At 34.8% G+C, this 13,575-nt stretch overlaps 1 protein-coding gene across 3 annotated transcripts in view; it reads left to right on the forward strand.

The window, feature by feature from the left end:
• Window positions 1–10,440, forward strand: part of LOC123520514 (phosphatidylinositol 4-kinase type 2-beta-like) — a 43,097-nt gene extending 32,657 nt beyond the window's left edge. For 2 of the 3 annotated variants that reach the window (XM_045282837.1, XM_045282835.1), the window contains exons 3-8: window positions 3,518–3,718; window positions 4,951–5,109; window positions 7,769–7,963; window positions 8,795–9,022; window positions 9,124–9,263; window positions 9,473–10,440. In XM_045282837.1, coding sequence (XP_045138772.1) covers window positions 3,518–3,718; window positions 4,951–5,109; window positions 7,769–7,963; window positions 8,795–9,022; window positions 9,124–9,263; window positions 9,473–9,572 — 1,023 coding nt within the window. In that variant the 3' untranslated portion in view covers window positions 9,573–10,440. The remainder of the gene's footprint in view (window positions 1–3,517; window positions 3,719–4,950; window positions 5,110–7,768; window positions 7,964–8,794; window positions 9,023–9,123; window positions 9,264–9,472) is intronic. The other variant, XM_045282836.1, reaches the window with a different exon arrangement.
• The last annotated feature ends 3,135 nt before the right edge of the window (window positions 10,441–13,575 follow it).

The raw sequence follows: 13,575 nt of genomic DNA on the forward strand, positions 1-13,575 counted from the left end.
CCAGGCAGTAATAGCGAAAATAGATCATTTTTTGTAGGGGACTTTCAACCATACTTTCAGTGTAATTAGGGTCTTCCATCCAAGACCAACTGATAGAGGAGATCTTAAACTAGTGTATTATACAATAAAGCAGTTTTCAAGGGGTGTGGTATGTTGGACCCTTCTTACACGGGATCCCTCAAATGTAGTCCCAATATACAAAGGAGGAGAAAAGACTGAGCCCCTAAATGATAGACCAGTGTCACTAACTAGTGTTGTGGGAAAGATCTGTGAAATTGTCATCAATTAAAAATTATTAGAATATCTGAAGGGAAAGAAAATAACAAATAACTCCATATTTGGTTTCAGGAAAGGAAGATCATGCATAACAAATTTACTAAGCTTTTATATAAGAGTAATGGACAAAGTACAAGGGAGAGATGGATGAGTTGACACAGTGTATCTAGATATTAAGAAGGCTTTTGACAGAGTACCACATAGAAGACTCCCATGGAAATTAGGGAGAAGATATTATAATGAAAAGTAGTGAAGAAAAAGACCTTGGAGTGATTATGCAAGACACTCTGACTTCAGAAAGACACATAAATGGACTATTTGCTTCAACATACAGGACACTAACTAACATCAGGGTGGTATTTTATTACATGGACAAGAGTATGATGAAAGAGATCATAACCATTATGATAAGACTTAGACTAGAATATGCAGCAGTAGTGTGGTCACCATATAAGCAGAAAGATATTAAGAAAATAGAAAGAATCCAAAGGACTGCTACAAAAATGGTGCCAGAAATAAAGGATCTTTCGTATGAAGAAAGACTGAAGGAAGTGGAACTACACCATCTTTGAAGGACAGACAGGAAAGAAGAGATCTAATAACAATGTATAAGTTAGTAAACCATATGGAAAAGATAGATAGGCAAGACCTGGTATCACTGATGGAGGATGGAGGTAGGCGAACAAGAGGACGCTCCAAGATAATTAAGAAAAGTCAGTGTTCGATAAACGTTAAAAAGTTTAGCTTTTCACACAGGATGGTGGATATTTGGAACAGATTGAGTGATGAGATTGTAGCAGCAGAAAGTGTGCACAAATTTAAGGAAAAGTCGGATATATATATATATATATATATATATATATATATATATATATATATATATATATATATATATATATGGAGACGGGTCACTGTGAGCCCTGCTCAAATCCTGTAATATACAGCTAGGTAAAAAATACACACACACACACACACACACACACACACACACACCTTTAAAAAAGGCCTTTGATAAGGTACCACACCAGAGACTGATCTGGAAACTTGAAATGGTAGGAGGAGTGCATGGCAGTTTACTAAAATGGATGGAAGACTTTTTGGTAGGAAGAGAAATGAGAACAATAATTAAGGACAGACCATCAGAATGGGGATTGGTGGAGAGTGGAGTTCCACAGGGATCAGTGTTGGCACCAGTAATGTTCGCAGTCTACATAAATGACATGGTGGATGGGGTGTCCAGTTATGTGAGCCTATTTGCAGACGATGCAAAATTGTTACGAAAAGTGAGATGTGACAAAGATTGCGAACTACTCCAGGAAGACTTGGACAGAATATGGAAATGGAGCTGTACATGGCAAATGGAGTTCAACACGACAAAATGCAAGAAAATAGAGTTTGGCAAGAGTGAAAGAAGAATCAGGAGTATGTACAAGATAGGAAATGAAGACATAAAACCAGTCATGAAGAAAAAGACCTTGGGGTGACAATTACCAATGACCTATCGCCAGAGAGACATATAAACAAAATAATTGGAGAAGTATTGAACTTATTGAGGAACATAAGAGTGGCGTCAGATATCTAGATGAAGAAATGATGAAGAAAATAATTACTGCAATGATAAGACCGAGGCTTGAATATGCAACAATACAGTGGGCTCCGAACTTAAAGAAACACATAAGGAAACTAGAGAAAGTACAGAGGGCTGCAACGAAAATGGTGCCTGACTTAAGAGATTTGACTTATGAAGACAGACTGAAAAGAATGCAACTTCCAACCCTGGAAAACAGAAGAGAAAGGGGAGACCTGATAGCAATATACAGAGTGATGATTGGCATGGAAAAATGGATAGGGAAGATCTGTGTATGTGGAATGGAAGAATGTCGAGAGGGCATGGGAAAAACTAAAATGGCCACTTATAGGAGAGATGTGAAAAATATAGCTTCCTCATAGAAGGGTGGAAGCATGGAATAGTTTAGACGTGGAAGTGGTCAACGCAAGGAATATTCATGATTTTAAGAAAAAGCTGGACATTAATAGATATGGAGACGGGACAACACGAGCATAGCTCTTTTCCCGTATGTTACAATTAGGTAAATACAATTAGGTAAATACACACACACACACATACACACACACACTTGGGAGTGACGATGGAAGAAAACAATCAACTGGTAAGCCATATTGATAGAATTTTCAGAGACAATTTGCTAAGGAATATTGGATTAGCATTTCACTACATGGACAAAGAAATGATGAAGAAATTGATAAGTACTATAATAAGATCCAGATTGGAATATGCAGGATTTGTGTGGACCCCCCCATAAAAAGAAACACACAAGGAAGTTGGAGAGACTACAAAAAATGGCTACAAGAATGGTTCCAGAATTTGAAGGGATGACGTATGAGGAGAGATTAAAGGCTATGGATCAACCAACCTTGGAACAGAAAAGGGAGAGAGAGGATCTGATACAAGTTTATAAATTGATCAACGGAGTGGATCAAGTGGATAATGAGAAACTGATCCTGAGAGAAGAATATGACATTAAAAGTACAAGATCGCATAGTAAAAAACTGAGGAAGGGAAGATGTCTGAGAGATGTTAAAACATATAGTTTCCCGCAAAGATGTGTTGAGACTTGGAACAGTTTGAGTGAGGAAATGGTGTCAGCAACGAGTGTGCATAGCTTTAAAGAAAAATTAGATAAGTGTAGATATGGAGACGGGGCCACACAAGCGTAAAGCCCAGGCCCTGTAAAACTAAACTAGGTAAATACACACACACACACACACACACACACTGCGTAGTGTAGTGGTTAGCATGCTCGACTCACAATTGAGAGGGCTGGGTTTGAGTCCCGGTAAGCGGCGAGGCAAATGGGCAAGCCTCTTAATGTGTGGCACCTGTTCACCTAGCAGTAAATAGGTACGGGATGTAACTCGAGGGGTTGTGGCCTCGCTTTCCCGGTGTGCGTTGTGTGTTGATGTGGTTTCAGTCCTACCCAAAGATCGGTCTATGAGCTCTGAGCTCGTTCCGTAATGGGGAAAACTGGCTAGGTGACCAGCAGGCTACCAAGGTGAATTACACACACACACACACACACACACACACACACACACACACACACACACACACACACACACACACACACACACACACACACACTCACTTTTAGCTTGATGTGCAGCTGTAATGTTCAGCAAGTAATAATGTGCTTTTTTATCATCTTTATCTGTTTTGCAGAAAGTCATTGCTGTGTATAAGCCAAAGGATGAGGAGCCATATGGACGTCTTAACCCCAAGTGGACCAAGTGGCTCCACAAGGTTTGCTGTCCCTGCTGCTTTGGTCGTTCCTGCCTTGTACCCAACCAGGGATACCTGTCAGAAGCGGGAGCATCCTTGGTTGACCAAAAGCTGCAGCTCAATGTTGTTCCTAAAACTAGGGTATGGTGGAATTGATCTTTTATAAAATTTAATCTATCTTCCCCTTGCAAATTTAAAAGCTTGAAAGAAATTGTGTATTATCTGTCAAGATATTATTTGTTTAACAAAATTAATCATTAAGTTATATATGTTCTGTAACACTTTGCATCAAGTATTAATCACAAGTTTATCATAATCTCCTGTGAGATGGCTTTTATTTAACTACTCATTGTATATACTACTTGTTTAATTATCTTCTAATTTTCTGTGAAACATAATTTTGGGGGGGTAAAAATGAAAGTATGCTACTATTTGTATTGATCTTTTATTTATTGTTCGGGAATGACACCAAGAAGGGATAGTGGAATATAGGAGAATTGTAGATAGGAGAATGATGACTAGTTTAGTAAGTGCTTTAAGAGGCAAATTAGTCTAGATATCAAAGATTGTATATTGTCATGGCTGGAGGGCTAGATGTATAGCTGATATTTAGAATGGAGCTGGCAAGAAAATTGTGGTGAGAAATGAAAAGTACTTGGCACTAGGTTGCTTGAAATTGATATAAAGAGAATATAGTATGAAGGCAGTGATGAAGTGATACTCACTAAGCTGTCTGGCGCTGAAACATAAAGTATGGCAGGAAGAAGAGGAAAGTATTAAAGTGAATGCGTGGATAGTGGAAAGAGAAAAGAAAAATAACTGACATTAAAGAAAGTTGTGTGATTGAGCAGGGCAGGAAGTGTTACAATATCTTGGCATAAAGAGAAGGTATGAGATATTAGTGAAGATGATTGGATCGGATTAGATTTTGGAAGTTGTAAGGCTGAGGGGAAAGTTATGAATGAGATAGATTGACCGTGAAGAGGTGTTTTTGTTTCTGTGAATGGAGCATATGGAGGCCTTGAGGGTTGGATGTTTGGGAGTTCATCCTCATATGTTCTGATCAGCATCTGGTTACTTCAAGTGAATGAAGGGTTTATTATGTTATAGCAAAGTAAAAGCAGGTCTTGGATCTTCTCATGTACAATAGGGTTTGAGAATTGGTTCTTCACCCATTTGGTGGCTTACCACATAAGATGGATTTTTATTTATTCTTTAGGAATATTTGTGTGTATGCTGTGCTGTAGCTATGTTGTCTTTGGGATACCTATTCAGTATATAGATGAATAAGTAAATCAAATGTCCCTTGAAATAATACTTTTTTTTTTTTTATTATATTTTAAAAGATTTTTTGTTTTGTTTTATTATTGCAGGTAGTCAAATTAGCAAGTGAAACTTTCAATTATACAAGAATAGACCGAGAGAAATCCAGAGCTAAGAAGATGGTGTCTGAAAGGTTCCCCAAAGTTGGTCGCCACTTCCACAGAATTGGACTTCCTCCTAAAGTTGGATCCTTTCAAGTATTTGTTGAGGTGAGCAAGTAGTTAATGTGTTGCTTGGAGATTTTTCTTTTAAAACACTTATTCTTTAATTTTTGATGGGTTTATTTTTTATTGTGTCCAGTGGGACTTTTTTTGCCCTTGGCTGGTTCCCCTCATACTTTATAAGAATTATTGTATTAAAGTCATTTAATGTACAAGATAATCTTAAATTTTTTATCAAATCACTAAAAAGAATGTATGCTTACTCATTGTGAGACAATTGCGGGTAAATTATGTAGTGTATTTGGTCTGCTTTGAACCTCAATTGATGCAAAACAAGTTTTGGCTTGTTAGCCTCCATATTGTATGAATTATGGGTGGTAGAGGCTAGGAATTAGAGGCAAGTACAGTCAAAGCGGAAAAGGCTTTGACGACTGCACAAGCATTTGCCTCTTCCCTACCTTCCCACAAAATGGTTCACAAAAATATAGCCAACATCAAAGCAGTGATGGAACACTCACCAACATCTCTAGTTACTTATTTGACAATAAACTAGTCTTCTTGATTGTGTTAAGATGAGTTTGAATTGAGTCGCCCAGGTGTTGAAGTGTGGAGGTGGGAATCCTATCCCAGGCAGCGTGCCAACTGTATCTCTAATTTTTGTACTATAGAAGTGTCTCTTTCCTTCCGCTTCCGCTTCATGATAGCCAAGAAGTTGTCGATAGGGTTGAGGTCTGGGCTGTTACTTGGCCACTTGGAAATATATTCAATCTCATTAATTTTCAGCCAGTTTTTTTTACTGAATTTGCTCTGTGTGCTTTTTTACGGTAAGGCCTATAGCGCCTATAGGCACACTTGAAGAGTGTATGGGAAGCGCTGTTCAGCTTCCACCCATTGGTGGCGCAGGCAATTTTATTTATAGTGGTACCCATATTAGGGCCCATATCACCGCCCAAGTTCATCTTGAGTGTAACCACCTAGAACCTGGGTATCATGATGATATGTAGGTAACTTTAAACCACTCGACAAATGGCAAAGTGTTTTAAGGCTGTACGTGGTGGGATTCGAACCTACGCATGGACGTCTGCCCGATCCCATGCTCACCACCTTATCCACTATGCCACCACCTCCCTGGAGCCCCGTCGTGCTGGAGAATCTCTGCACCACTCTTTGCAAAACACTCCCCCAAATGTTTCTCTAAGATGTTGAGATAAACTTGCTGGTTTACCATCAGATTCAGTGGAAGCACCCTTACTCACATATCCAAAAGCAGCCCATACCATAAGTGATGCAGGGTGTTTTACCATAAGGGCACAGTACTTAGGATCATTCATATGAACACCCTGCCTCACCTACATTCTCTTTCCCTTCGTGCAACTGACAACAAAGAGTGATTCATCAGTCCAGAAGACACTATGCCATTTTTCTAAAGGCCACTTCAAGTATTTAGAAGCAAGTGCCTTTCGAGCTTTCTTTTGTTGTTCATTTAAAGCAGGTTTGTGATGAGCGGCTACTTTCTTGTATTTGAGGCAGAAATGCAGTGCGTCAGACACTGTTCTAACGGCAACATTGCCAAGTATCTGAGGATTTCCCTCCTTCAGTTTCCTTGTCATAAGAGTGGGAGTGACATATACGCTCCGCTTCAGCACTCTGAGCAAAGTTTCACTTATTTTCAAGGGTCTCCCAATACTTTTAGCCGGGGTAGGAACACAAGCACCGCCAGACGCTTTGAATTTTGCAGCTAAGTGGCGAACACTTCTCTCACTCACACCAGTTTCATTTACTATTTCTTTGGTTTGAAGGCCTAATTCATGACACTGGACCACCCTCACCCTTGCGTCACGATCAAGAGGCTTCCCACTCATGGCGTATGGATGTCAGGCACAATTGTTCAGGGAAAACACCAACAAATTTTAGGAGCATGGGACAGCGGCCACTCTTAAACAATAACGTACCAAATGATACTGAGACATGATTTATGTCATCTTTAGTCACTGAGTGATGGGTGACAGCTAAAGTAAAGTTGCTATGTAGCCAATTTTACCCGGGGCATTTTTCCCTTTACGGCCAAGTGCATACTGTCTAATAAGGAAAAAAGGTGCATCAGCGATTAACCCAGCCAGCCTTTTCTGCTTTGACTGTATAGTTGAATGCTGCACTTGTTTAGTATCTTAAAATCCAAAGCATTTTGATATCTATAATATAAATTTTTATTTAATTGTCAACAGTTATGATAATAGAAAGTGAAACTGAGAAAAGACTGTTAAATGAAGGAGGAATGCCTGCAGAACAAGGAAAGAATGGTTGCTTGTGATAGGAGTAGATTGAGAACAGTATATATGTTATGACAATATGAACAGTTGTGGGTGCATTAATGTAACTGATATGTATGTGCAACTTATCATCATGCCAGATTGGTCAGTGTGGATCGAGTTTCTTCCTCCAGTCCAGCTACTCAAACATTTTTATTTAGTCTTTAGAAGTATTTATGTATGTGTGGGAGGGAGTTACTCATATTTCTCATTTACCATATTGTTTGGGGAAGTCAACATGGTATATAGATAGATAACTATGCTTCACCAACATGCAAATAGCAGTAACCACTTGTTTATAAGTCAGTTCAGTATACAGATGATTAACTTGGTTTTGAATCAATCACTATAAAGCTATAGAATACTTGTGTTCAGTAGTATTTTCATCACCATTTCAGGGCTACAAGGATGCAGATTACTGGCTGCGGCGCTTTGAGGCTGAGCCACTGGGAGAAACTACCAGCAAGCAGTTTCAGCTTCAGTTTGAACGGCTGGTCATTCTGGACTACATCATTAGGAACACTGACCGTGGGAATGACAATTGGTTAATTAAGTATGAGAAGCCAGAGTTGGCTGAAGAAGGGGAAGGGGAGGTGAGGCCTTAGTATAGAGTGCTAGTTAGTTTTCAAGATTTTGTCATAAGGTACCCAATATTATATTTGGTGATTTGTTTGATATTTCTTATCCAGTATATCTCATGATGTAAATGACTTCATAACTGGTGGCAATGCAGCCTTCAGTGGAACCTTAAGATCATGTTTGATACACTCTTTTTTGTACAGTATGGCTTCATTTTACATGGCATCATGAAGTGCAGTCTTTAAAAAAAATTTATTTCTAGTTTTTCTTATGGAAAGAAATTTTAGCAAGTTAGATACTATGAATAGCCATGGTTTTCATGAGAAATAAGATTAAGAAAGTGGGTTAATCAAGATTTATTTTATTTATTTTTCATCCACATTATAGTCCATTTTGACACTAATTCTGCTGTTTATTTACACATCATGCTACTGTATACCTGAAAAAAAATGTGTGCAACCTTTGTCTTCCAAAAAAAAAAAAAAAATTGGGGGGGTCTGTCAGTTTTTCTTTGATTTTCCGTCACTTATGAGCTTCATATATTAATTCAATGATATTTATTTCTTCTTCTATAAAGTTAGCATTATTTTAACTTATAGTTATTTGGTAATCATCTGTTTTCTAGATTACCTCTTTTTCTGAGAATATCTGTCATCAGAAATCAGGCTTCGACCACAATGGATAATAGCATGTAATATATATATATATATATATATATATATATATATATATATATATATATATATATATATATATATATATATATATATTGTGAAATAGAATTCCACCAGACCAGTGTAGTTCAGAATTCTTTTCATACATTCTTCTTTGGTTTGTTTCTGCAGGATTGGTCAATGGTAAAGCCTCCTGAGGTGAGAGTGGCAGCTATAGACAATGGTTTGGCCTTTCCCTTCAAACACCCAGACTCATGGCGTGCCTACCCTTACCACTGGGCTTGGCTTCCTTGGGCCAAGATTCCCTTTAGCACTGAAACAAGGGAACTGGTGCTGCCTCCTTTGTCAGATATGAACTTTGTCCAAGAACTCTGTGATGACATGTATAATTTGTTCCAGGTCAGACTTCCTTTTGCTTATGTAAATTTTGTTAAATTTGACTTTGTACCAAAAAATTATGGGAGAATCATTTTAACAAATTATATTTCTTTACTGTACAGACTGACAAGGGATTTGATCGTCACATCTTTGAACGTCAGATGTCCGTCATGCGAGGACAGGTCCTAAATTTGACCCAGGCCCTACGGGATGGCAAGAGCCCTGTGCAGCTGGTCCAGATGCCTGCAGTCATCGTTGAAAGGTGGGAGGAAATGGCTGCCCATGCAGATGCGCAGCAAGGACATTAACTGAGGAAAATTTGATAATCATCTTTTGATATTACAAGAATATTGATTAATGTTTCAAGAAAGGAACTTGCTTCTCAGTCAAGCCACCCGAAGCTTTATTGTATAAGGTTGTATTCTGTACTCTTAGTGAACATGCATTGTGTATTTCACATTTTGTTTGCAGGTCTAAAGGTCGAGTGGGCACCACAGCTCGCTTCAGGTCCTTCAGTGACACTTTTACACAGTCATTCCAAGAGAAGAGTCCATTCTTTTCATGGTGCTGAGGTCAGAACAGCTGTCATTTTTTTTATATTGGAATTAATTTCAACATGACTATTATGTGAACTTTTGGGATAGTGTGTAATGTTGGATAGAGTTTGATTTTTATATGGTAAGAATTTTACTTGTAGGAAGTGCATTGAGATTTCAAGTATATCAAGGAACTCATATTATATACTCTTTTTTTTTTTTCTTGTTTGTTTAGGGTTGCCAGCCTTATACGAAAAGTGATGTAAAAGAAAATATTAAATTTCATTTGTAAATCTAATTTGGATTTTTGGTAAGTTATGGATAAGCATGATCATTCATTGAGTTAAAAGTGAAGTGAACTGCTCCTATCAGCATTATGTCAGGTAAGTTTTGAAATGAATAAGTTCTATTGAAAATTAACATAACCAACATACCAATGAATATCTGACTTTGTAAATGACCACCCACATTAGTTCTAAAAGTTAATGTGATTTGGCATTATAGAGATCAAAAACAAGTTTGGTATGAATGTTTTATCACTGTTATTATCTTAACACCAGTCTTCACATTTGCATAATTTTATTGTGTTACCATCATCTTAATACACGTATGAACAACTTGAGTAGTGTGATGTAGGTGGGGATGTAATTCACTCACATTGAGTCATTACTTCATTGACATTGTGTACATACCACTTTCAGGTCTTTGCAATGATGGTCCCCAGTGTATGTGTTATTGTAGGTTCCTTATCCAGTTGTTTTACTTCTGTACACTGTCGACTTATTATCATTACTGTTAAAAATCAGTGATTGATGAGACATGTTTATGGTCAGTACTGAGCTGGCAATCGTGGTTCAACCCTCCATAATGCACTGTGATAACTTAATAAACCAACTTCATCTCTGTGGTATATTCTTATTGACTTTATTTATTCACTTTTGAGGTTGAGGCTCTGTATTGCAGAAATTCAGTCAGTAATGTTTGACCAAATATTAAGCATAGGTGTACAGTTCACACTATATTTTTCAAGTTTAGGGACACAATTACAGCATAGGTTATGGTGTGTTTGAGGTTCAGGTATGGTTGCTCAGCCTGAAAGAACGTAAGTGCAAACTTTTTATAAGTAACATTTACCTTTATTTTCTTCTTTTCCAACAGAACCATTTCATTGTAGGTTAGTACAGAACATTGAATTTCTATGGACAGTGTAACTTTTTAATAATGAGGTTGAAATTTAAAATTTTCTTATTAATCTCGTGCGGTTCTTTGGGGAATATGGACAGTTATATGCTTAGACATTGTTTTGATAAAACTTGGAGTTCTTTTGTATTTACTTGTGTTTGCATATCACAGCAGTATTTAGAATGGTCTAGATGTAAAAAGATCTGTACAGTAATGGGATTTTTTGCACCTGAAAGTTTCAGTTGCTTTTCATCTTTAACATGATTAGTCACCAAAGTCTGCTGTCATAAACAGCCTGTTGAAAGAACTTGTAAACAAAACAAAAAAAAAATTATATATATATATATATATATATATATATATATATATATATATATATATATATATATATATATATATATATATATATATATATATATATATATATATATATATATATATATATATATATATATATATATATATATATATATATATATATAAAGTGTGTGTGTGTGTGCGCTTGTGCAAATCTGAGGACTGTTCTTGCATTTCATATTTCTCTCTCTCTCTCTCTCTCTCTCTCTCTCTCTCTCTCTCTCTCTCTCTCTCTCTCTCTCTCTCTCTCTCTCTCTCTCTCTCTCTCTCTCTCTCTCTCTCTCTCTCTCTCTCTCTCTTAAATGCAAATGAAAAGAGTACTGAGAATTGTGTTATGGAGGAGCCCAGTAGTATTGCCATGCTTCTGAAAAGACTCACCTAGTGTTTAATGATTGTTCCTTTGCTTAGAAAAGGATTTTGGCATTTTTCTAGGGAGAAGACATGTAAAAACTCACTGCATAGTTATTTGACATTGTTCCCTGAGTGCTTTGTATGACCGTGGGTCTTCTAAGTCACCAACATCCAAGCATGGGAGAAAGTAATATGTACTTTTATTCATGGGTAAAATTTTGTGTAAGCTATATATATGCATTTGAGAATAACTGAGCTGAGTTTTACCATAATGAAATTGTGACAGCAAGATAATGATGTTAGTTTTGAATACGAGTGATGAAATGTGATGATTTTGTTATTGACGAATACAAAACTCCATTTTACTACTAATAGATGATACTTATAAATTTATGATGAAAACAGTTCAGATAGATGTGGTAGTACTCACAATATTTCAGATTAGAGATCATAAGAGTCAAGTGCACACTATAAGTTTGGGTTGAAAGGCTTCTCATCTAATATTTGTTTAACAAACTGATTGTTAATCAAATAATTCTCTGTAACAGCCACATTTTTTTTTTTTTACAATGAAACTTCATTGTAGAAAACAAAAAAAATAAGATTGTGGAAGTAGATTTTTTCATGCGAGGGCATTTTTTTATTGCAAGGCAAGTTTTTTTTCACTAAAACCAGTATAGTGCAATAATCATTGACAGTACAGTATTTCAGGTCAGTTGGCAGTGCTGGCTAAAAGTCACAGTAACGACACAGAAGCATTCACAACATTACAGGACCAATGTTGGTTTAAGATATATTGAATCAGCTTTTCCATATTTCTGTTCCATTAATTTTGAGGATCCTTCCTTTTGTATCCTTTCCATAATGCAAATATGCATTTGGTTCATTTTCATATCAGCCTTTTTTTTATATTTTCATTTATTTCATTAAATGAATGGCACTTATCATCAACCTGTGTAAGAAAGCAGGAAGTAGATTTTGACCACCAACTTACAGAAACTTGATTTGCTATTACTTAGAGTTTGTTCTATTGCCCTGATTCTGACACCATAATAGATTTCTTCCTTCACTGCCTCATTAAAGAGCTTTTATTAAGTGGTAACCTATATTGTAATATGTAACTTTCTTGTTCAATAGGCTTCAAGTTGTTTTATTTACTGTGCTGTCACATTCCATCCATTTCTGACCTATCTTTAAATATAGATCTTCATTCCTGATGATCAATAATTAAAACTTTCCTGCCATACTATAAGTGCCAAGGGGTTCTTGTTAGTCACTAATGTTTGACTCATTCCTCCAGTTATCAGTAATTTTTTTTATCAACTTTGTTTTTTTTCCAACATTCTCATTATGTGAGTAAGACTGATATATTGTAATTCTGAAACATTCGTTTATATAATTTATCGTTATTATTATTTTTTTTCTTCTTTTTAGTTTGCAAGTTTCATATCATACATCTTGGACCTGAATATTTTCTGTATATATATATATATATATATATATATATATATATATATATATATATATATATATATATATATATATATATATATATATATATATATATATATATATATATATATATATATATATATATATATATATATATATATATATATATATATATATATATATATATATATATATATATATATATATATATATATATATATATATATATATATATATATATATATATATATATATATATATATATATATATATATATATATATATATATATATATATATATATATATATATATATATATATATATATATATATATATATATATATATATATATATATATATATATATATATATATATATATATATATATATATATATATATATATATATATATATATATATATATATATATATATATATATATATATATATATATATATATATATATATATATATATATATATATATATATATATATATATATATATATGTATATATATATATATATATATATATATATATATATATATATATATATATATATATATATATATATATATATATATATATATATATATATATATATATATATATATATATATATATATATATATATATATATATATATATATATATATATATATATATATATATATATATATATATATATATATATA

The sequence above is a fragment of the Portunus trituberculatus genome, chromosome 47, assembly GCF_017591435.1.
Source record: "Portunus trituberculatus isolate SZX2019 chromosome 47, ASM1759143v1, whole genome shotgun sequence".
NCBI classification, from domain to species: domain Eukaryota; kingdom Metazoa; phylum Arthropoda; class Malacostraca; order Decapoda; family Portunidae; genus Portunus; species Portunus trituberculatus.